Source organism: Sminthopsis crassicaudata, chromosome 1 (assembly GCF_048593235.1).
Source record: "Sminthopsis crassicaudata isolate SCR6 chromosome 1, ASM4859323v1, whole genome shotgun sequence".
Taxonomy (NCBI): domain Eukaryota; kingdom Metazoa; phylum Chordata; class Mammalia; order Dasyuromorphia; family Dasyuridae; genus Sminthopsis; species Sminthopsis crassicaudata.
This window is the reverse complement of record NC_133617.1, coordinates 188,891,373-188,916,859: the sequence shown is the minus strand read 5'-3', so window position 1 is coordinate 188,916,859 and position 25,487 is coordinate 188,891,373. Positions and strand designations below refer to the sequence as shown.

Below are 25,487 nucleotides of genomic sequence, written 5' to 3'. Positions count from 1 at the left end.
GTACTCATTTTATAGATAAAAAGATTGAAGCCAGGAGATGATTGACTTGGCCACAGTGTTACCCATTAAATTGACTAATTCAAAACAAACCGTAATCATTACTTTGGTTTTGTGTACAACTCTTCATAACTTCATGGGCCATACTGTCCATGGAGTTTTCTTAGCAAAGATATTAGAGTGGTTTGCTATTTCCTTCTCCAATAAATAAGGCAAACATAAGTCAAATGACTTGTCCAGGTTCACTCTGCTAGTGACTGAGGCTAGATTATTTTTATAAAGCTTTTTTTATTTTCAAAGATATGCCTAGATAATTTTCAACATTCACCCTTGCAAAACCTTATGTTTTGACTTTTTTCCCCCTCCTTTCCCTCCACTCCGTTTCCTAGATAGCAAGTAATCCAACATATGTTAAATATGTACAATTCTTCTGTACAATATGTACAATATTTCCACAATGCTGCACAAAAAAATCAGATCAAAAAAATAAAATGAAAAAAAAACAAAATGCAAGTAAAGAACAAAAAAGTGAAAATACTATGTTGGTATCCACATTCAGTTCCTACAGTCCTCTATCTGGGTGCAGATGACTCTCTTCATCACAATATCATTGGAATTGGTGAGGTCAGATTTAAACTCAGGAAGTTGAGTCTTACTGATTCCAAACCCAGGGCCTATCCACCTGGCTTCCCCAATTATGTCAAATACTTTGAGAATAATAATCTTACTTGAGTTTTATAACAGTAATTTAAGATAGGAATCTCAGGTATCTTTCATTTAAAAGATGAGGAAACTGAGGCTTGAGAAGATTATTTGGCTTGTCAGTTATAATCCTTATAGTAAAGGCTGGAATGGGTTACAGTAGAATGTGAATCGGGACAAGCCATCAATGGTGCTAGTGCCAATGAGAAACACCTGAGGGTCTGTATAGTAACAATACCCATTTTCCAAACCTTTATTCCTCTTCCTTTATCACTTTACTTTTTCCCCCTCTTCTTTTTGCCATTGCCTTAGATCTGCCAGTAGCTCTCAGAGGCATCCACCACTAATGGTAAAGGTGATTTAATTTAGTGGACAATAGAGAACTTTCTATCTGCAAAACGTAGCAGGGCATAGGAAGATGTATAGGAATCCATTCAAGATGCAACAGCTTAGAGTTTACTAGAGGAGGTTAAAATTCTATTCAAAAAGCTAATCAATCTAGCAATGATATAAATCTCCAAAAGAGGGAGAAATCTCTCCCTACTGTTTGATCAGCAAAGGAGCAAAAGATTTTAGAGCAAATGGGCACTTTTTTTGAAATCATGTCTAAGCTCTGCATTTTATAGACGAGGAAACAAATGTAGAGGTAGACTTCTACAGAGTCACATAGAAAGTAGTTGCAGAGCCAAGACTTCAAGCAAAACCTCCTGATTCCAAGTCTATTGTATTTTCCACTATCCCATGAAACCTCTATGAAGAGGATGACATTTGAACCAAACCTTGATTTATGTTTAGGATTTTTTAATAATCAGACCTGGGGAAAGGGGATATCAGGCAAAGGGAGCAATAGTGTGAATATACATGCAGAAGGAAAACAGAGCAATATATGTTTGGAGGGGCAGTGGCTAAATTTGACTTAAGGATAAGTTTGTGTGAAAGGATAGTGGGAGATGAGGCAGGTAGGTTGGAGCCAGATTACAGAGACATTCAATGCTGGGTTTGGAAAGAGTACAAAAGCAGTGTAACTTACACTTTATTCCTTCATCTTCTTATGAGAGAGGGAAATCTTGGGATGACTATGTATATGCATATCATAACTATTTTAGCTTTAGTTCTGGGGCCTATTTAGGCTCTCTCAGCTATTTTGTGGCCCATATCCCAAAACAGAGGCACCTAAGGCAATTACCCAGATTACTGGTAACAGTTTTGCATGTCTATTGGGAAATTAATATAGTTTTTCAATATATTAAACAGCAGGCTTGAACTTCATTAACTTGGCATATAACACTCTGAATATTGTTCTTCTATTTGGCTCTAAAACTCAACCCAAAAATTGACCAGAGAAAAGCTCATTTTCCTCACTTTAGGAAATGGGCACAGTCAGACAGCATGACATAAGGCAAAGAGTTCTGGGCTTGGAAGCAAAAGAGAGAAAGAGCTGGCTTTGAATCCTGGCTCTGATCTTTATTAGCTATGTGGCCTTAGGAAGGCCATTTCAACTCCTTTGAGTTCTAGTGTCCTCATCCTTAAAGGGAAGTAATAATGTGTGCTCTCTCTACCTCACAGAGTAGTTGTGAGGAAAATATACTACAAAGCTTAAGTCATAGTTATAAAATGGTGTATAAATGTAAAACTATTATTATCATTGTTGTTATCAGAATTGCCTATTTGAGGAGTCATTGATATGACTTAATCATATTGCTACTTTTAAAAGTCCATTTTCATTGATATCTTTGGTTTATGTTATCTACATTTCCCCTCCCCCTACACACAAACCACCTTATATAATAAAGAATAAAAAATAAAGGGAAAAAGTAAATCAGCAAAACTAATCCACACATGAGAAAAGGTGGATCTCTTGCAATATTGCATTCCAGGAAGCTGGGCAGCACATTAGATGATACCTCGTAGATCTGGGGCACAATGGATAGAGCATCAGCTCTGGAATTAGGAGAACCCAAGTTCAAATGTGGCTTCACATATTCACCAACTATGTCACCCCAAGCAAGTCAAAAAAAAAAAAAAAAAGATACCTCATAAGGTTATTGAGAATCAGATGATGTGATATGTGGTTGAAAGAAGGCGCTACTATAAATATGGAAGAGCTTCATGCCCTATAGCATCATGGCCCTGCCATTTTAAGTAGGTCTCTGAAAACTTTTCTTTAGTACTGTTCAATTGCCTCAGCCAAGATGCTCTATTGTAGCATAAAAAATATTATTGATAACTGATAAGTAAAAAATTAGGAAAATGTTGATACCTTATACTCTACCTTGATGAGGAAGGGGTGACATCAAGTCAGCAACAAATCAACAAGGATTTTTGAAGTGATTTCTATGTGCCAGGTACCAAGCTAAGTGCTGGACATATCGCACCTGCCCTCAAGAAGCTTATATTCTTACGGGAAAGATATGCACATGGGGATAGCATGCAATAGCTATGCACAAATAAGGTACATATAAGATAAAATGTATACTTGCATATATGAAGTATATATTGCATATACAATATGAGAAATATATATTTATATATGAGAAATATGTATATTAGGAAAAATACATCAGGAAAAAAGTGGAAATATATATACATATGTAGAAAAGATAAGTCAACCATTCTATAATAGGTACCCTTTCACTGTATAATAAGCAAGCACCTATTTTAGACCTCATGTTAAACAAATACTACCATTCAGACAGTAGCAGCCTCCTTATATCCAAGTCCTGATAGGATAGCTATGTTAGTAAATTATTCTTTATTGTCCATGATGTGGGGAAGAAAATAGAGAAAAATAGTTTTCAGGAAAGCTAAACAGAGGGAACTCTTCAAACATACAGGAAGAAACTTGATTTTCATTTACACCAGTCCTCTGCATTTTAAAGAGTTTCAACTGAAGGAAAGGATAAAGCAATATAGAGTAGCAAAATCCAAAAGTCAAGATGACTCTTAATTCAAATTTCGCCTCAGACACCGACTAGTTCTATGACTCCTGTTTTATCTGTTTTCTCATCTGTAAAGTGGGGATAATAATACAACTATGAGGGACCAAATAAGATATTTATAAAGTACTTTGCAAACCTTAAAGCCCAACATTATTATTATTAAACTACAAAATTATCCTAGGGTGCTTTTGATTAGTTCATTCCCCTCCCCCCTTTGGCAAACCACTTGGGATGGGATAGAACTTCCTATCATTGGAAGATGAAAGACTGGAGCAGAGGCTGTGTTGGAAACTCATAAACTAGTGAAATGATAATTGTGAAATGATGATTTTTAGAATATCTTTCTGCTTTATTTCCCCAGAAATGTTACCTAAAAGTTGCTGGTTGCTTGCTCTTATTTAACTAACATTTGGGACTATCTTGGGAGCTGTGCTAGAGGGACAACAACCTGCTTTTCTACCATGAGATTTCAATGGATCTCATTGTCTTTTTTTGGTTATTTTCAATTATGTCTAATTTTTCTTGACTCCATTTGGGTTTTTGTGACAAATTTACTGGATTGGTTTGCCATTTCCTTTTCCAGCTCATTTTAGAGATGAGGAAACTCGGGCAAACAGGACTAAGTGATTTGCCCAGGTTCACAAAGCCAGTGAAAATTTGAGGCCAGATTTGAAGTCAGATCTTCCTGATTCCAGGCCCAATGCTCAATCTGCTGTATTATCTAGGTATTCCTCATATTACATCATATCACATCATTGTAAACATATAACTTCAAGTTTCTAAGATGCCTCCTTTCTCCCCATTCTACCTTCATCCCCAAGAGAAATACAAGGTCAAATTGAAATGTTCTAATTGACTCATATAGGGTCCAGGACTGTCAGCATCCTCTTATGAGTGTCAATTAGAACTGAGAAATGATTTGCCTACCTGAATTGTTTGTGTTGTTGTTTTTTCAGTTAGATGCTAGGTCTAAGGTGGCCTTAGTTCCTTAAGATGGAGATAAGTTCTTCCATTGGTTGGTTTATTGTAGAACAAACTGTTAGGTTAAGGTCTTTCTGAGAAACTCTTCTATAGAATGTCTGCACCACTCTCAGAGCTGCTATAGCTTCTGCTCTGCTGAGGGTCTGTTTTGTATTTTGTCACACTGTCTCTTTGTAAAATTATCAGTATTTTAAAAAAAATAAATGTAAGATTTATTAATTTCATATTCTTAATCCATAAGGACTTCACAATTAACCTAAAAAACTAAAGAAAAAAGTCAATTTATGAACTTTTCTGCAAGTCAATTCAATTACTTCAACAGTTTAATTTTTAAAAGAATATTAGTACTAGCTAATATTTATATGTTTAACCACATGCCAAGTACTTTATTAAGCTTTTATAATTATTATCTCATTTGATTCTTACAACAATCTTAGGAAATGGGTGCTATTATTATCCCCATTTTATAGATGAGGAAATTAAGGCAACAGAGATGAAGTCATTTGCCCAAAGTCACAGACTAAGTATTTGAGGCTAGATTTGAATCCAGATCTATTTTATTCCAGACTACATTCTCTGTATGGAGTCCACAACTACTAAGTGTTTGAGGCTGGATTTGAACTCAAATCTTTCTGACTTCAGACTCCATGCTCTATCTGATGCACCACCAAAAAAGAATACCAGTTAGGCATTTACTATATGCAAAGCACTGTTCTAGGCAACAACCCCCCAAAAAAGGGACAGTTCTTGCCTTCAAGAAGCTTTTATAGTATATGGAGGGGACATGTATACAGTATAAATAAATAGAACATAGTATGAAGAGAGAAGAGCATTCATTACCAGATGAGATCAGAAAAAGTTTCATAAACTGGGATTTTGAGAAGTGAAGATTGAGCTTTTATTAATTATTTACTATATCCTAGACATTGTGTTAAGCACTGAGGATATTAATGAAATTAAGCAAGACAATCCCTACCCCCAGAAGCTTACATTTTAATTAGGAAGGCTGCTTTTGAGGAATGGGGGAGTGAGGAGATTGGTAGAACACCAGGCACCAGGGCAGTGGATTAAGAGCAGGACACTTACTAGTTGTGTGTTCTTGGATAAGTCACTCCTTTACGGGTTTTGCCTCCTTATCTGTTAAAAGAGATGGAGAAGGAAATGGCAACCCACTCCTATATCTTCATCTAGAAAACCCCAAATGGGGTTATGAATCGGACACTATTGAACATCTCTGTATTGATGTGAGATTAAATGAGATAAAGGTTTAAGTACTTCAGAAGCCTTTAGGCTTTTAAGCCAAAAGATTTCAGCTATCTTTATTCAAATGCGACATTCTTAAAAGAAGGTCTTAATACCCAATAATTAATAAAGTTTGTTTATAGTATTGGTTTGAAGTGGCCTATCAATGATCAGTTTAATGCATTGGCATTTTTAAAGTTCCCACTGAAAAGCAGTTTCAAGATTAGAGATTAATAAATAGAGAGGTAGGGGAAAGATAGGTAGATTTAAGAATTATCAACATAGAGATGGCAATGAAATCCATGGGACCTGATGAAATCAACAGTTGAAGTAGTATAGAGATAAACAGAGGGCCCAGGACAAAGCCATGTGGGATTCCTATTATTAGAGAGCATGACCTCTAGGAAAGGAGGAGTGATTTGATACAAGTGGCAATCAGGCAATTTAGAGAAAATAGAGTACCAAGGAGAAGTGGTTACAGAGAATTCAAGAAGAATAAGGATTGAGAAAAAGCTATTGGATTTAGCAATTAATTGATCATTCTCCTAATCCAAATCCTATCCACAGAGGAAGTAGATTTTAGTATTTCATCTATTTCTAGGTTTTTGGAAATGCCCAAGATCCACATTAGTTTTTATAAGAAGAGTACTCAGGAAAACATGAAGTGAGCAATTATTAGTGTGAAGGTATGAATTTATAGAACTGGACAGATTTTTTGCAGCTCAAAAAGGTGAAAATCAAATAGTAACAAGTTCTTATGAACAATCTGCTGTTTTCAGTGTGGTTCCTGTTTGTTGGTTAATATTTGGTGAGGTGGAGCCTTATATACTAAGTATGATTAAGAAAATTGCAGTTTTGCCTCTAAAGTTCTATAGATTAAGACAAGGAAGCATATTAGTGCCCTCTCCATCTTAAATTATGTGGATGTATAACATGTCCCAAAAGTTTTAATGTAGTTTTAAGTATTAATAGCAGTTGTTTCGATCTATTATTAGCCTAAATGCATTACAATTTTGGAGACACTCTCCCTGTATATGAACTTATTACTTGAGGGCAAATATTTTTATTTTGTTTTTGTGTCACCCGTGAAAGGGTAAAATAGGCATCAGGATGCCAAATATGAAATAGTTTTGAAAGAGCAATTATAATATTATAAAAATAACATAATAGAGATTCAGTTTCCCACCTGGAGCAACTTTTGACAAGACAGGTACAAAGGAGTGCTACTTATTATGTGAATTAACACACGAGTTAGAAAGGAAAGGGATTTTAACCAGAAAAGGGAGAAAGTTCCCTAGTAGAACTCACAATTAGCCAGAAAGAAGTAAATGAAAAAGTCTTGAGATGGGAGAATGTAATTGACTGGAAGCTAAATCTATAGAGTTTAGCACTCTAAAGGATTTAACTATAACTAGGAGAAAGACACCATGAGCCTAAAGGGATAGGAGGGAGTGAAAGGAAAGACACTTTGAGGCCAGACTCTGTGGCAGCTAACCCTAAGAGGGGTTTGACCAAGATTTTGGATCTTTTTTAGAGGAAATATAACCTGGGTGGGGATGGGGTGGGAGGTGTGTGTGTATGACATCATAACTTGGTTTTCTGATTGGATATTTATAAAGGTGGGGTTTTTAGAGACCACTTGGAGTGGAATTATAACGGAAAGTCCACTTGAACAAAAGACTTATTTAAGAACATGAAGCTCACTTAATGATCCCAGCAATGCCCTTCTTGCTCTAGCCAATTAGTCTCATAATTCTATTAGTGCTTCAGGCTTTTTCTGCTAACATCCATCTAGCTACCCCGGACTTCATCACCAGCATCTACTACATTGATTTTCACATAGACCTTACTAAATGCATGTTTGGATTGGATTGGATGCCCTCAACATTTGAAATTATATTTTCCCTCATAATTGTTAAAATGGAACTTTGTTTAAATGAGTACATTGCTAGAAATGACTCCTACTCTTAAAAGACTGAGGGATTTCATTTTAGATGAGAAGTTAGTGTGATCTATCTACCGTTTTTTATTATTGTTTTTTTAGTCATTTTTCACTACTGTCCATCTCTTTGTAACCCTATGGTAGTCTATAATGTCCATGGGGTTTTCTTGGCAAAGATATTGGAGTGGTTGCCATATCCTTTTCCACTGGATTTAGGCAGAGGTCAAATGATTTGCTCAGGATCATACAATTAATCAGTGTCTGAGGTTACATTTGAATTCCTATCTTCCTGACTCAACCCAGCCCTCTTTCCACTAAGCCATCTATCTGCCTTTGTGTACCTACAAAGCTAGAAGTTAATTAACTTCTGAGCCTCAGTTTCTTCATCTCCTTGTTAGTGTTCCTGCAGGGGATATCAGAAAGGAAATATTTACCTTGGCCCAAAAAGATTTTACCTCTTTGCCAAACCTCCTCCCCAATTCTATAATAGCAGTTTCATTTCTATAGGCTAAAACTTCCTCCCCTAGAAGTCTTGTGTTAGGAATGCAAGATTCAACTCAAGCACCATCTTCTTGGAGACCTTCACCCCACTCCAGCTCCTAAAGCTTCTTCTCTACTTTATATGCACTTTGCAAGAGATACTCATTTATTTAGTTATCTTCCACATTAGAAAAGCTCCTTGAGAGCAGGGACCTTCTTTTCTTTTTCTTGATATGCCCAGTGGTTAGCATATTATCTAGCTCTCAGTAAATCTGTAAATTCTTGCGGATTTAACCTCATAAACCATTTTCTTAAATACTTTACTTTATCCAATCACCTTTGATTTGGGAAGAGGAAGCTGGGAAAGGTTCTTCTCTCCCTGGGTTTTGTAGCCAGAAGCAGCCTAAGAACGTGGAATTTTTGGGTGTAAAAAAAGGTAAAAGTTTAAGAGTTCTGAACTGATTTAGGAATGAAAAAATTCTCCACCTGCATTCTCTCCTAATTCTACCTTATTCCCTCCCCTCCCCAATTCAATCCAACCTTCCTTATTCTTTCCCTTTTCTTCTGCAATCTAGTGGTAGTTTTTTGTGGTGCAGTTTGATTTCTGTGACTAATATAAGAATTAAAGTTTGTTGTGGTGGTTGAGATGCTTGAGGTGGGGAGGAAATCATTAGACCCTTCTTAATTATTTTATTTATTTAATTACATTTTATCTACAGTGAAAATAAAAATGTAATTACATTTTAATATAATAATCATGTTTTGTTTTCAAATGTTTATGTTAAGTATAAACATTTAATTAAGCTTTATAGATATTATTGAATTAATTTTTTTAAAGTGTTTCAAAAAGTTTTGGAATGGATGCTTTTCTTCTCAATGAGCTTTACATCAAAGTTTCACAGAGTTTCAGAGCTAGAAGAGATTTTAGCTGTTATCTAGTTCTTCTAACTGAGAATTTTCTGTGCAACATACCCACATTCCTAACAATTGATCTTCTGGCCTTTGCTTGAAAGATTTCTAGTGGAGGGTAAATTATTACCTTCTGAGCTATCATCCAATTCCATTTTTTGATAGTTCTGCTAGGAAATTTTTCTTTCTATTTTGCCAAAATATGGCTTTTTAGCCACTTTCATTTATCTTAGTTTTACATTCTGAACCAGAACAAATGGAATCCCTCTTCCATTTAACAACCTTTTAAAAACTTAGATAGCTATCATATATCCATAAATTTTCTTTAGCCTAAGTATTCCAAGTTCCTTTAACAGATTCCTCTAAGGATCCTAGAATAAATAATTTTTTAATTCCTTCAACTAATCTTTCTTAGGACATGGCCTCCAAACAGACAGGGCTTTCATTCTTTCATTATCTATTAGCAAATGATTATCACATAATCTTCTGTCTTATTAAAAAAAATTCTATTTCAGTACACTGATACAAAGTAGATACTTGAAATTTCAGGTTAAAATTTCACAGTCTTAACTATTTAAAAAATTATAAGTCTTTTAGCAAAAATGATTAGTTTTGACATATCTAGATGTGATAAGTCTTTTAAGTAAAGATTAGTAAAAACAAACAAATTAATTGGCTTTAGTGCCCAAGACTTAATGGAGAAATACTGAAACTTATTTTTAATATTGTATATTGTTCCTTGCTTTATGCTTGCCTCTCTGTGACAAAAAATAATGTAGTAAAAAGTCACATAGATGACAAGGACTATACTATTTATCAGAAGGAAGAAAGTGCATTTCTTATGTGGGTACTATAAATGTCCATATATACAAATAATATCCAAATCTATTATCGAGTATAGAATCTCAAAACTGAAAGAAATTTCAGAGGTTATCTAACTTGGAAACCTCTGAAAGAGAAATCTTTGGTTTTATCTCCAACATGGTCCTCTAATCTCTACTTGAAGAGTACTTTGTAGATTTGAAGTCTTATGATTATAGGCCCAGCATTTTATCTATTGTACCCCCTGGCTACTTTTCTTCTATTCTTTACACAATCAAAAACTTACATGATTCATGAGAAAATCTTATCACCTATTTCTAGACATGGGGGACGGGAAATATACGGTGTCAATTAAGTTCTTCTTATGGAAGACAAAAAATATCAAGAAACTAGTAATGTATCATTTTCTCTAATCAAACAATAACAATAATAATTAACATTTACAAGATGCTTTAAAGTTTTCCAAATGTGTTATAAATAACATCTTCTTTGATTCTCACAACCATTTTAGGTTCAGTCATTTTTCAGTCATGTCAGACTCTTTATAACCCTGTTTGAGATTTTTCTTGGCAAAGATAATACAGTGGTTTGCTATTTCTTTCTCTGGCACATTTTACAGATGAGGAAACTGAGGTGAATAAGGTTAAGAGACTGATCCCATAGCTACTAAGAATCTGAGGCAGGATTTGAACTCAAGAGGATGAATCTGCCTTGCTCTAGGCTAAGCATCTTATTCACTATCAGCTACCTATGCCACAAACTGGGCTACTTACTTTCAAATCTTCCATCTAGGTAACAGTGGACCTAATTTTGCTATCACTCATCAATTACCATTTCTGGATGAAGTAACAACAATAATGATGCTATTTTAAAAAAAATTTTATTTAGAATTTTTTTCCACAGTATATACGCATGAGTAATTTTTTTTATAATATTATCCCTTATATTCATTTTTCCAAATTTTCCCCCCCTTCCTCCACTCCCTCCCCCCCCCCCATGACAGGCAATCCCATACATTTTACATGTGTTACAATATAACCTAGATACAATATATGTGTGTAAATACCATTTTCTTGTTGCACATTAAGTATTAGATTCCGAAGGTATAAGTAACCTGGGTAGATAGACAGTAGTGCTAAGAATTTACATTCACTTCCCAGTGTTCCTTCTCTGGGTGTAGCTGTTTCTGTCCATCATTGATCAACTGGAAGTGAGTTGGATCTTCTTTATGTTGAAGATATCCACTTCCATCAGAATACCTCTTCATATAGCAAACAATAATGATGTTATGAGCCCACTTGTGTTCTCATGGACAAATCTAGGGCCTGGAGGCTGGGGAAAAAATTATCTACTATTATATTGCCAGGCTATGGAGCTGCTATTGAAAAGACTGCTCTGGGACCAATTTGACCTTGAATCTTAGACCTAGGAGTGATGGTTGCTCACTGAAAAAAAGCATGTAACTGAAATGGCTCCTCCCTTCCACAGTTTTTATCACTGCTCACTACTATCTTTCTCTAGCCAATCTATTTGGATCACTTTTAAAATTTGTTAAGTGCCTGAAGCTAGACTTGAATTCTGTGTATTCCCCCTTATCCGAGAGGTTGGTGATTCCAGACTGTCCAGTAGTAATTTCGGTTTACATAGAACTTTTAAAACAATGAGTTTGGGTTAGTTTTATTCCCTTTGAAACAAAGAAAAAAACCAATGTTTTTTGCCTCAATTTCATAGCATAGAGGTCAGTTTAAAATTTATATTAGTTTCACCTTTTCTGTCTGAGTTTACTTGTAAATCCGGCTTTGTTTTGTTGCAACTGGAATTAGATGTGTATATTTCAAAATTTTAATTCTGTAGGAGGCAGTATAGCCTGATGAAAAATAACCATTAAATGGAATTGAAATGATTAGTTTTGACATATCTAGATTCATATTTTTATAAATCAATACCTTTTAGTGTGTGTGTGTGTGTGGCAATTGGGGTAATAAATTACTTATCCATCTAGTAAGTTGTTAAGTGTCTGAAGCTGGATTTGAACTCAGGTCCTCCTGATTTCAGGGTTAGTGCTCTGCACCACTTAACTACCCTGTAAATCAATATTAATAGTTTTTCCCAACAAATTTCTTTTGTCTGAAAGCTGAATACTAGGGCTTAGTCATATTAATTAAAAAAAAAAAAAAAAAAAAAAAAGAAGAAGCTTCTAACATCTATTGGTCTCACTACAAATTGTTATCCATTTTATCACTATTGACAAGCTTTGAATATTTTGTCTGCGTTTGCTATAAACCTTCTCTCTATCTTTACAGGAATATCAACCAGACTTCCAGAAATCATGTTGGTAGGATCTCAGTCATTCTCCCCAGGAGGTCCCAATGGAATTATTAGAAGTCAGTCCTTTGCTGGTTTCAGTGGCCTTCAAGAAAGGCGATCCAGGCAAGTATATTCAGGCTTATTGAGGATGCTTGCTACTTGAGGTTTACCTTTATACTTTTGAGCAGAGGGTTCTGCTTGTCTAGCCAAAGACATAAACACTGATTTTTTTCTTTTTAAATAATTTGGGTTTCTCTAGCAAAGGAAATTTTTGTGAAGATTTAGGATAAATTAGTGATATGTATAGTTGATTTTTTATTTTGTAAACTGTCTACACATGCAATGCACTTTCTCAATGGATATATAAAATTCAAAGGCTATAAATGAGCTATTATTATATTGTTCTAGGGATTAAGACTATGTCCTTGGCAGACTGGCTTTGGGAGACAGATATCATCTTCAGGTCTCATGGGGAGAAACTGGGGGAGGAGGGGGGAGTTTCTAGCTTCCTTGGAAATTTAGCCTTATCTAAAACTGATCTTGCAAAGATTCAGATTTTGCTTTGAGGTAGGACTTTTCTTATTCACCTTGAAAACATAGGGGAGTAAATAAGCAAAATGCCATAAAACTTGCCTTGAGTTTTTTTTCCAAAAAAAGTGAAATCATAAGATCATAGATTGAGAGCTGGAAAGGATTATCTTGTATACCCTTTCATTTTACAGATGTGAACCAAAGAGAATGCCTTGCTCAATCTCACAGTAGCAAATATCAAGACTGTTATTCAAACCATGTCCAAGAATAGAACCAAGACTCTTGGACTCCAAATCCAGGATATTTCCTTCCCTTAAATCTCACTGTCCTCCAGGAGTCCCATCTTAGAACTCTGATAGAGTACTTGCCTAATGGCTATACACTTCTCAAAGCTCTTACTTGGCCCAGGCTGTGATGACAAAATCACAAGATCACAGATGGCATTGTTGTTATTTCAATCCTGTCTGTCTCAGTGCTAGAATGATTTGCCATTTCCTTCTCCAGCTCATTGTATAGATGAGGAAACTGAGGCAAACAGGGTTAAATGAATAAGTTGACATAGCTAATAAGTATCTGAGACCATATTTGAACTCGGGAAGGTGAGTCTTCCTGATTCCAATCCCAGTGCTCTATCCACTGTACTACCTAATCTTACCAATGTGATGGTAGAGACAGGTCATGACTTGTCAGTGGGATATGAAAACATTTGCTAAATGACTTGAACCTCTATGTCTCCTTTTCCTAGTAGTAAGAGATACAGTAACTTTGTCTCTTGGCTACACAATCTATTAGTTGGTTTTTACACCAGGGTCTATTTACCTTGGCTTCCGCTATGAAGAAACAGCTATTCCTTATGTTACTTTGAAGCATCTTGTATCCTAGTGAGCCCAGAAGAATTTTACACTCTCTCCCACGCAGTAAAACTGCAACATGAGAAAGTTGTCATTGTGGGGGCTGAGTGTATTTACTTCACTATAACATGAGGTAACTGGGAAACTCAGGACTCCAGCATAGAGACACTGATTCCACAAGGGATGGAGCATGTCCCTGCTCCTTTTTATAGGTTTGACCAAGAGTCTATCCATTCTTTTCACTTACATCCAGGACTTTGTCCTTTGCCCCTTAATGGTTTGCAATAGACAGATATGACTTTCATCTGGAGTATGTCACTTAACTGCTGCCAGCCAGTGCTGACTAACTAGCAGTTGCTTAGAAAGATCTCAGTGAGTAACCACATACTAGCAGGCTAGGGAAGGATGGCTCAAACCTGCTCATATACAAGGGAACTTTTGTCCTCCCTGGAGACAGTAGACTAACCGAAAGATGATAAAATCCAAAAGTACCTTTTGGGCAGGGTTTTTCTTCTCATATAAATGAATCATATTGAACAGTTTTGACTTCTTTTTTCATTTGTAGGTGTAATTCATTCATTGAAAATACTTCAGCACTCAAGAAGCCTCAGGCCAAACTAAAGAAGATGCACAATTTAGGTTACAAAAGTAACAGCCCTCCCAAAGAGCCTCAGCCTAAAAGGGTGGAAGAGGTCTACCGATCCTTAAAGAATGGACTTGAGTAAGTCAAAACTATGAACTGAGTGGCCTGCTTGCTTAATGAATATCTTTCTAATCTTTTTGTTTTCTTTCCTTCATTTCTTCATTCTTTCCTTTTCCCCTTCTTTTTTCCTTTTCTTTCATTACTCAGAATTTAGACTCTTGCTGCTAATTAGCTAACTTTATGAGGTATTCTCACAATGTCCAGTGAGTCTTGTATCTTGCAGTGGACCAAAAGAAATCAGAGAAATTTTCCAAATCATTCCTGAAGATTTGAAATAGGTTGGGCCTTCAAGGCATGTCATAAATTCACAAGACTGAGATGGGGAGGGTATTAGTGGAAAGCATGCTATGTTTTGAGTCAGAAGACCTGGATTTAAGTCACAGATTTATTATTTACTACTTAAACAAGTCCCTTTCTCTCTAGGCCTGTTTCTTCATCTGTGAAATGAAAAGGTTAGATCATATGACCTCTAAAATTCTTTCCAACTGAATCCCATGACCCTATAATCAGAGCCAGATAGATCTAAAGAGATCACTCACTCCTTGCAGTGTATTGCACGTCTCCTGTCTGCTCATGTCTTAAGAAAAGGTGAAAAGAAAATAATCCCACATTTTTGTTATGCTAGTATACAACACTGTATTCTTCTGAATTTAGCAATATTTAAAAAAAATTCACATCTCTACTTAAGCTGAATAAATATTGCTTCATAAAAGAGCAGTTATGTGAAAGATAAAGGCAATATATAAATCAAATCCTGTCTCTATACAAAATCACCTCATTAGTTTTTCATAATTCAAGTTTGAGGACTTTCAACTTAGCAGGTGTTTGCTTAATCATCACTTCCAACATCTGAAACATTTTATCATCTTCAACAAGTTATGAAAGCCAAAGAGTGTCATTGAGCAAGTGACTTAACATTTCTAATAATCTTGAATTTGTGTGGTACTTGCTAGCTAACAAAGGGCATGATTTCAGTTGCTTCATCTGCAAAATGAGACAGTTGGATTAGATGATCTTTCAAGTCACTGTCAGATTGAAAGAAACTCTATAGGGACTGTACCTATATAGATTTTTTTTTTTTTCAGGAACTGGGGAAGATGATGAAGTCTGTTAGATTTTATTTTTATCGATAATTCTTCGTCACTTCTCTGTTTTATGCACACAGTCACAAAATGTAACTATTATTTGATGACACAGTCACAAAATGTAACTATTGGTTTATGATTTTAGAGATAATTTCTCTCTACAGATATCAATAGGATACAAGCTTTTCCTGTTGTTTAACAAAATATTTATAGTCAGGATTTTAGTATATTCCCTTTATGTTTCATAAAGTAGCAGAATCTAGACTAAGGATTCTGTCAGTTCCATCTTCCTAACATTCATCCCATTCCCTCTAAATCACATCTACTTACACCCACTACCCCCAGTACAGAACCTCATTAGCTCAGGCTATTGCACCGTACAATACTATTGCAGTAACACTGCTGGTTAGTGTCCCTGCCCTAAATTTCAACCCACTCTAATTTGTCCTCTAATGAAAAGAAAAGAAAGAGGAAGAATAATATGTTTTGGTCTATATTCAGTTGCCATCAATTCTTTCTCTGAAGGTAAATAAGTTCATCATGAGTCCTTTGGATTGTCTTAGATCATTATGTTGCTTAGAATAATTAAGTCATTCACAGTTGATCATCTTACAGTATTGGTTTTATTGTGTACAGTGTTCTCCTGTTTCTACTCATTTCACTTTGTATCAGTTTGTTCCATTTCTGCTTGATACTTTTTTCCACATTAGTTGTTTTTGCTGCAAGTACCTTGTTTTCTTCTATTTTTGAAAAGTTTTATTTAATATTTCTTGTTGTATCTCAAAGTCATTAGCTTCTTTCTGGTCCAGTTTAATTTTCAGTGAGTTTGTTGGTTGGGGCAGGTTTTTACCTTTTGTGCCAAGCACAAATTCCCTTTCCAATTTTTTCTTCTACAATTTTCATTTCTTTTATAATTTTTTCCTGTAGTATTTTCTTAGTTAGAAAACCATTTTAACTTTCAAACCCTCATTTCTTCTAGAAACTCCAGCTAGATATATATTCACATTGTACTGTCTTTTGACCTTTGCTTGTAGATGTTTTGTAGTCATTCTTTTCTGGATTTGCAGCTTAAGCATTCTTGTCACCACAGGAGCTTTTTATGGAAGGAATCTTTTTGGTTTGCTCATTCTTCCAGCCTACTTCCTGACTCTGGACATGATACTAGGGCTGGACTCCAAGCATTTCTGGAATAAATTGGATTGTCCTTGCTGCTGCTTTCTTGAGATATTGACTCTTATGTCATTCCAGGATTCCAGGGTCAACTCAGTCTGGGTCCTTGCAAACTTTAAGTGCTCCCAAAGTGTTGTGATCTGATTACTACCCCTCTATTCAGAGTTCTGCAAGTTTCTAAACTGCGTTTAGATTTGAGCAACAGATCTTTGGGTTTATTTTATTCACTGTCCTGAGTTTAGCCCACTAGTAGCCAGGTAGACAGAACTGTTGCAGGTTCCTTTTTGGTCTGAGATTCTTGCCTTGGTTATTTTACTACATGTTTCAGACTAGAATAGAAGCTAGAGGTGAAATTTTACCTTGCCCCTATGGTCTGAGCTACACAAATGCTGCTGGTTTTAGAATTTGTCCCTTATTTGGTTCACAGCCCAAGGCCTGAAAACTACCACTTACTCTGGAATGCTGTGCTTACATGTCCTTTTCTCAGTTACCCCTGGATTTTAGTTAGCAAGCAACACAGCTATCAGTTTGTATCTATTCTTGCACCTTGTGCATATTTAAGCCTCTCTCTACTACATTTGGGATCTCTTTTTGCCCTGGTGCACAGCCTCCCATTGTTTTGGAATGATCTGCAAGACCCCTCTCCAGTGTCTGCAGACCTTTCTTGCTGTCTTCCTATGCCACTTGAGCTAGAAAAATTACTTGCTGTGATTTTTGTTCCCTTTGAATTTCCTGATAAGGATTTGTTTTTGGCACATTTTCTATATCTTGAGAATGGGGAAACTCATTATACTTTTTCTGCTGTTTTGCTACATCAGATTCACTTCCTGATCCATATAATATTAAATGTGCCAAGCACTATTGCCCCAGCTTTTGTAGTGGTACCATAAAAAGATGTAGTTGTCTCTATCATCCCTTCCACAAAACAAGACTCCTCTGGGTAATTTCCCTCGGTGGTGGGGAGTGGGGAGAGAAGGGGGAGTGGAAGAGATCAGTAGTCATCACCAGATTTTGTTTGACATAATACAGAGTTCACAATTGCCTTTCTGACCTTATCTTTATAGTGAGTATCTGGAGGTTCATCAGACAGAACTGGACAAGTTGACTGCTCAGTTAAAAGATATGAGAAGAAATTCTCGCCTGGTAGGTACTATCCTGTCACCAATACATTAACAATCTGTTGGTTTCAATCACTGAGAGAGGAACTAATCTTCTTCCAGGTACCTAAGGTTTCAATAAAAGGGGGGGGGGGTGAGGGGTGGGAAGATAGTTTTAAGAAAAGCAGATCTAAGTTGTAAATTGTTGTCTTCAGTCTTTAAATGTGTTAAAGTCAAGCCAATAAACCGCCTCCTGGTTGTTGTAATTATTTTGAGAAGAGAATATATTTATTGGATATACCATATATTTTAACATATTTAACATGTATTGGATTATCTGCCATTTAGGGGAGGGGGTTAGGGAAGGAGGGATAATCTGAAACAGAAAGCTTTGCAAGGGTCAGTGTTGAAAAATTACCCATGCATATGTTTTATAAATAAAAAACTTTAATAAAAAAAAAAATAAAATGACTCAATAGGCAAGACAACCAAATCTGTGCCCCCTCCAACCCCCCCCCAAAAAAAAATAGAAGAGAAATGTTGAAAGAAAATCCTGAGCTCAAGACAAAGAAGAAACTACATGGGTGGGGGGTGGAAAAATATGTTGTGTATACATTCTTTTGTTCCTCTAGCTTGTTGACTGTACAAGCTAATGGAATTCAAAACATTGTCATTCTTTCCTGGATGGAGAGAACACTGTGGAGGAGGTTGGTGTCTGAGAAGAGATAGAAGAAAGAAGAGCTATTATGGGTACCCTTTGGAGAGAAGCACAAATATATGGAGTTGAAAAATTTCTTAGACATATTGATTACACACAGAATGCTTATCATTCCCTAAAAAATAAAAGCCTAGTTTCTTTTTGACCTTGAAAGATAGCATGATGTAGGAGAAAGGGCACTGAACATGGGTCAGTAGGACTTGGATTTTAGTCTTCCCTTGGAGACTTAAAAATATGTGATCCTGGACAAATAATATTATTTATCCGTGCCTCAGGATTTTTTCCTGTCAAATGAGAGTATTGGATTTGATGGCTTTAGGAGTCACTAATGTATGAATGTGAATTGCTACCATTATTTAGTGTGAATGGAAAAAGGAAGAAAGAAAAATAAGGGTTAGAGAAGGGAGTGCTTTACATTTATAACTTTTTTTGACTTCTCTATGCTTTGTACTCCAGATTTGACTCCTAGATTTTATGGATTTTCCTTCTTGGCAATGTTCCCTTATTTGTCTCTCTCCCTGTCTCTCTCTCTGTCCTCACCCTGCCAAGAATGATCATAAGATCATAGATATAGAGATTGAGGTCATCTACTACAACTCCCTCACTTAAAAAAATGGTAGTAATGATTCCCAGGAAGATTAATTGATTTGCCCAATGTAATACAGGTAATGTCATTGGTTTTATTTGGACTCAAGTCCTATGACTCCAGAGCCAGTGCTCTTTTCCCTCTACTTTACTATGTAGGTAGTTTAGCAAGCTCATATCTATTGTGGTTATTTTCAGAAGCCAAAAGCTTGTGTATAACCTTAATAGTAGCAAAAATTTCAACGATATTTAATTAGATCTCTTCAATGGATGAATTTTTTGAAAGTAGATTCTCTTTTTGGAAAGCCTAAAGACTAACAGGGCCAAATGTGAAAAAAGAAGTATGATTAAGAATTAATGTCACTTCCTAGCTGTGGGACCCTGGGTAAGTCACTTAACTCTAATCACCTCTGCCAAAAAAAAAAGAAGAAGAAGAATTAATGTTAATTTAGGTCTAAGGAAAGAGACATGACAGTAGTGAGACCAATTTTTTTTTCCCACAAGTATTTACAAAGCACTTAATACATGTACTTTTTAAAACAAAGACAAAATATTCACTATTCTTGAGGATCTTATAATCTACTGAAATGTAAACTTAGGGGACTGAATCAGCATTTTTTTAAATTAAATTTTACTTTATTTTCAAAATTCCATCTTCTCTTCCTACTTTCCTTTCTCTCCATCTCAAGAAAACTAGAAAAATAAAACCTCTATTATAAATATGCAAAGAAAAGCAAGACAAATTCTCACATTGACTATTTGCACAAAAATATGGATCTCTATATTATCATTGAATATTCTTTATCTCTATCTCTAGCCTTTCAAAGTGACTATTTTGAAGTAGTAAATTAATATTTACTTGGTTGTTGATTTATAGTTAGACAATCAACAATGCTATGGAATAAGAACAATAGTATTGATAAGATTAGTCACAGCTAGGTAGAGGTTAGAGTCTAGTATAAAAAAAAATAGTATTATCATATGCAAAGACTGGACTCCACCAACCCTTAAACTATACCAGATAGATGTTTTGGTTTAAAATTTAATTTCTCTGGGTCTCAGTTTCTCCTTAAGATATGAATAATAACAAATGATAATTTGTGAATGCAAATGGAATAATAAGATTGATTTTTAGATATGTTGAAAGCCTTATCACCAATACCTTATTAAACATTTTATTTGTATATAGCGATTACCTAAAGCCCTATATAAGTGCAGGAGAACATACATACCATTGCTACCTATTCAACTATAACCCCTCACCCTACTCAACTTACTATCTGTACTTGAATTCACACATCCTTTGAAATTTAAAGTGAAGGGGTATATTGCCTTTTAAAAACTGGTTCTGGTATTTGCAGTAAGTCTTAAATGGTTCTTCGAAGACATTCACTTTTTACAGAAGAGAGAGTATCAAATGATTCCAATTGTTACTACCTAAGAAACAGGGTTAAAAATGTAAGGCAGCTTTCTCTAGTAACATCAATAGGAATTTGGGAGAAGATATATTTTAATTCTTCTCTTCTTTTCTTCATTTTAGGGTGTTCTATATGACTTAGATAAGGTAAGTAACAAATCCTTCCCCTCATTTACATGAATGCTATTGATTTGGATAAGAAGAAAATTTACCATTAGGATTTGTGTGATGACATCTGAAAAACTGACTATTCTTGATTTCTTTGATATAATCTCTCATTACAGAGCCAACCAAAACTTGAATCTCATTATTATACCAGTTATTATTATTGGTATTATGATTATATATTATGCCAATAGGCTTGTGAACATGATTCTTGTTCCTAAAATACCTCCAATAAGTCTTCCTTTATTGATAAACCATTTCATTTCCCAAGAACTTTAAAGAGTCCCTTCACAGAAATAACTGTTCCCTTAAGGAAAAAAAAAAAAGTATACAGAAAAACAGCTTATATACTCCCTAGGAAAATTTTTATTTCATCTCAGAATTCTCATGACCAGAATTTAACTATTTATCCTATATGTTCAGAGAGGGGGATAGAACAAATTTAAATAAATAAGTTCATGTTTCATAATGAATATACATTCTTATTTAAACCAGCTTCTTCCAAATGAATGTGTAAGGTGTTCCTACATATAGGAACAGGGTCCGGAGGGACAAAGAAGTGTTCAGTGGCTTATTTTAATGATTGATAGTCATTTCAGTGAAAAAATGTATCTTCATTAATTTAAACTAAGCTTCAAGAGATTGTTTTTTTTTCAATTTTTTTTTTTTTTTTAATTCTAGCAAATCAAAGCAATCGAAAGGTACATGAGACGACTGGAGTTTCACATCAGTAAGGTAATTGAAATTGTGATAATTTTTCTTCTGATTTTTGGTTCTTAAGTTACTGATCAATATGGATTTTCCCGAATTGGTTCTATGGGGAATTCCTTCCATAAGTGATTCTCAAGCAGGCAGGAAATAATGGCCCATAGTAGACAGTATGGGTGGAGGAAAGATTCAGATAATGACTATGAATGCTTGGTGTTCTTGATAGTAATTTTTTCAAGTCATGGAATCTGTATGCTATCTCTCTTCGTTCTCTTCTTTACTCCATCCTCTAATGACTATACAACAGGGCTTTATTTATAAATTATCATCATGCTTACTCCATAAATAATTGTTTTTCCATTGTTTCCTCCCCCTCAAAAAAAGTAGCAAGCCAGAAATTCACAATTTCCTTCATTTTGGCCTCTTTTTCTTTTTCATCTTCTTCATGAGCTGAGTCAGCAATAAAAAACCAAAATGTGTTGAAGCTGGTCCTTAGAACTTTTCAGGCATCTGTTGATAATAGAACTATAATTCTACATTTGTATTGGTGAGAAAGAATTTAAAAATTTGATTATTATCAGATTAAAAGTCATTACCATCAAACGAGTTATTCTTCTGAGTTCCCTAAAACTAACAAGCATGAATAACTAATAAAAATAAATTACAGTACCAAATATAACTTACATACACAAGTTATAACTAAGAAGTAATGAAACTGTCCTTGGATGGGTGGTTAGGGGATGGTCTCATTACTTTTCAGTTCTACCATGTACATTCAAGCATCTATGAATGCTCATATAAATGAACACAGAAATGTAGCTACAGTAACAATATATAAACAGTCATTATAAACTTAGTTTTAATTATCCAATAAAATTAATTTTTAAATTTATCAATACAAAAAATTGATTTTTGTTTATTGAAATAAATTAAAGGTTAGAGATTCTATATCTAAAATTGCTAGCTGGGGCAGATAGGTGGCGAAGTAGATAGACCACCTGCCCTGAATTCAGGAGGATCTGAGTTCAAATTTGATCTCAGACACTTAACCAAGCCCTAGCTGTGTGACCCTGGGCAAGTCACCTAACTCTAATTGCCTCAGCAAAAAGAAAAAAAAAAAAATCTTTAAAGTTGCCAGTATCACTTTGAGCTTTTACGCTAGGTACAATCCACTTCAGAGCACACAAAGCTGTTTCCTCCTCTTTTCCTTCTAGAAAAAGAACTAAAGAAGCATCATTAATTTATTTTTCTCTATTGTAATGCCAGAGAAACTTAGAGGAGGCAGGATAGAAAATAGAGAGTATTTTATAATTTATTTGAAAAGGAGAGATTTACTGGGAACAAATGGATCCATGGTTTGGTTCCAGGGCTGAATGAGACTATGGTCTCCAAGAATCCAGCAACCAAAGTGAGTTCTCAATGACTTATATACACACCTGGCTCAGATACAGAAGTAAACCAAGGCAGGGGTGGAGTCAGAGCATGGACTAATTGGTTCTGACAGGATAAGGGCGGCATGGGGGACATCTGATTGAAGAATGGAAAGAGGCACCCAACATTCTGATGTCTAAGACAGAAGGTCTTTTTCCTTATCATCATGATTAGGAGGGACAGGTGGTGTTGCAGTATTGATCAGAACAATTAGGAACTGAGGCAGAACAATTCAAGGAAACCGAGGCAGGACAATTAGGGAAACTGAGTCAGGACAATAGAAGAGAACGGTGGCACAACACTAGGTTCCTGATAGTATTAACCAGTAAACATTTTTTCATCAATAATAAACATACTATAAGTCACCACTCAACTTCTTGATAAAAGGAAGAGTTGGGTCCATCATTTTCTCCATGTTCCACAAGGCCCCTTTAAAGCCCAATTGATCAGCCATAGGGGCTCTTTTAATAAAGAGACTTAGTTTCATTCTAAAAATTGCCATGCCCTTAGGTAAGTAGAATTGTTACTCTATATAGAAGGGGAAAAAAAAAAAAAAAAAAAGATGAAACACTATAAAGAGTGTAACAAGTGGAAGTGCCTTTCATTGGAAAACTAAAAATTTACTATTAAAGGAAAAAAAAATGTATAAAACTTAAGAGGGAAATTATCCAACTCATAGTTACAACAGTAACATCAATTTTAAGTTCTTTTAGAAGTCAGAGCTAGTACAGAAATAAGAATACGAGTAATTTAAAATTGATTAGATTTCCTTAGTAATGGAATTTTGTAGAGGTGAATAAAATATTTTTGCTTGTGGAAGTACTGTTCTCTAGCCCTCCTCTAAAAATCCTTTATTTAATTATATTAGCAAATCAACTTTGGGTAGTTGAATTAATTTATTATTAACTGAAGGTCAGGGTGAAAGAGTATAGAGAAATATACCTTCTTCAGTTTTTCAAAATAGTATCACAAAAATCCTATTTTATTTCCTCATTTCATGGGAATGAAAACGCCAAGCCAAGAAAATATTATCTTATTATTATTATAAACTTATTATTATTATGAACTTTGGATAAAAGCTCAGCTGGGTCCCAACAAGTCAGACATCAAGCTCTGGTCCAGCAAAGGTCATCTAAGGTCCAACCTAACAAAGTGATAGAAAGACTCCTCATCAAAATCTGGCTAGGAGGCTTTTTTTTGCTTGTCTCCTGAGATGTCCTGATATCATTGAGATTGCTAAGTCTTTTTAAGTAAGAAATATTTTCATGTGATTATATAGTAAGAGAAAGGAAAAAGTTAGTTTTCTGTGTTTCAAAAAATAAAACTGATTTTAAGCACATGAATGCTTCCTTGTTTCAAAATATTTATCTCATTTTCTTCTTCCTCTCTCCTACACCTATAAAATGGCAAAAACTCAAGTTTCAGGTCCCAGCTCTGAGATGCTATTTATATTTGGCACTAAAAGTCACTTATCTTTCCTAAGCTTTAGTTCCTCATTGATAAAATAGGATAAGAATGCTTAAGCCATCTATTTACTGCAGAGAATTGTTATGAGGAAAAGTCATTGTAACCATCAAGTCATTATGTAAATGAATACAAGCTATTTATACATATATATGTATATATATATATTTATATAGCATAATTGTATATTACATAATAATATGTAATATTATATTGTATTTTAAATAAAATCTTTTACCAATTTTGAGTTTTTTTCAGTCTTTTTAAGATAAAAAGAATTATTAGAGTTATATTGTACCTGTTTTAAATAGAAATAATAAATGATTAAAAACATACACTGTTCAAATGATTGGCTCATTTTCCTTAATATTTTATCAGTGATTTCCTCTTTGTTAATATCAAAACATGAAGCATCTTAATTTCTTCCTCAAGTAAGACAATCGTCTACTTCTGTCTCATAAGCTAAATATTTTTATCATTACCAGGTGGATGAACTCTATGAAGCTTATTGTATCCAAAGACGTCTCCAAGATGGTGCTAACAAAATGAAGCAAGCTTTTGCCACCTCCCCAGCCAGCAAAGCTGCCAGAGAGAGTTTATCTGAAATCAACAGGAGTTACAAGGAATATACTGAGGTATATATTAATCCATTCAGCTTCTAAATAATTGGTCATTCCAAGAAAGAAGCACCAAACAAATGGCTGTCTGGTTCCTCCCTTCTGTACACATCCCTCCCACCAAATTTTAAACTTTTCTATTGCAACTTTTTGTCTTTCTGTGGGAATTTGTTTTGAAGGTATTACCTTATTTGTCTATTAGACAGTATCTGTATTTAGTATATTCAAGGATAATCATGAATGATCTTATTCTCCATTTAACTATTATACTTTGTACCTTTCTTATAACATGATCACATCCTTTCTTTAAGTCCATTGGATATATATTTTCTCCTTTGCAAGATAAACACTTTAAGGGTAGGGTCTCATTTATATTTTTGTATCAATCTCAGCAGTATGTTTTGTAAACAGTTAGTATTCATTAAATGTTTATTGAATGAATGAGTGGAGCAGATGGGCTTATAGCCCCATGCTGTTCAATTTGGAAATATCTTTCATTCTTTTGTCCAAAATGAAAGGCAAATGATTTTCGCTCATCAGCCCATTATTCTCTCAGAGAAATACTGAAGGATGAAGTGATTAGGGCTGGCATTGGTAAGATCATGGTCAGAGATTAGATAAAGA

At 34.9% G+C, this 25,487-nt stretch overlaps 1 protein-coding gene and 1 long non-coding RNA gene across 7 annotated transcripts in view; one reads left to right on the top strand and one right to left on the bottom strand.

Annotated features, from left to right (window-relative positions):
• RIPOR2 (RHO family interacting cell polarization regulator 2) overlaps positions 1-25,487 on the top strand; it is a 235,859-nt gene that overhangs the window by 162,659 nt on the left and 47,713 nt on the right. For all 6 annotated transcript variants that reach the window (XM_074272877.1, XM_074272902.1, XM_074272885.1 and 3 more), the window contains exons 2-7: positions 12,318-12,444; positions 14,269-14,424; positions 17,726-17,804; positions 20,602-20,625; positions 21,325-21,378; positions 24,732-24,881. In XM_074272877.1, coding sequence (XP_074128978.1) covers positions 12,318-12,444; positions 14,269-14,424; positions 17,726-17,804; positions 20,602-20,625; positions 21,325-21,378; positions 24,732-24,881 — 590 coding nt within the window. The remainder of the gene's footprint in view (positions 1-12,317; positions 12,445-14,268; positions 14,425-17,725; positions 17,805-20,601; positions 20,626-21,324; positions 21,379-24,731; positions 24,882-25,487) is intronic.
• LOC141545713 (uncharacterized) overlaps positions 1-25,487 on the bottom strand; it is a 58,836-nt gene that overhangs the window by 14,685 nt on the left and 18,664 nt on the right. Inside the window, exon 3 of the long non-coding RNA XR_012483125.1 lies at positions 21,755-21,861. This is a non-coding gene — a long non-coding RNA (uncharacterized LOC141545713). The remainder of the gene's footprint in view (positions 1-21,754; positions 21,862-25,487) is intronic.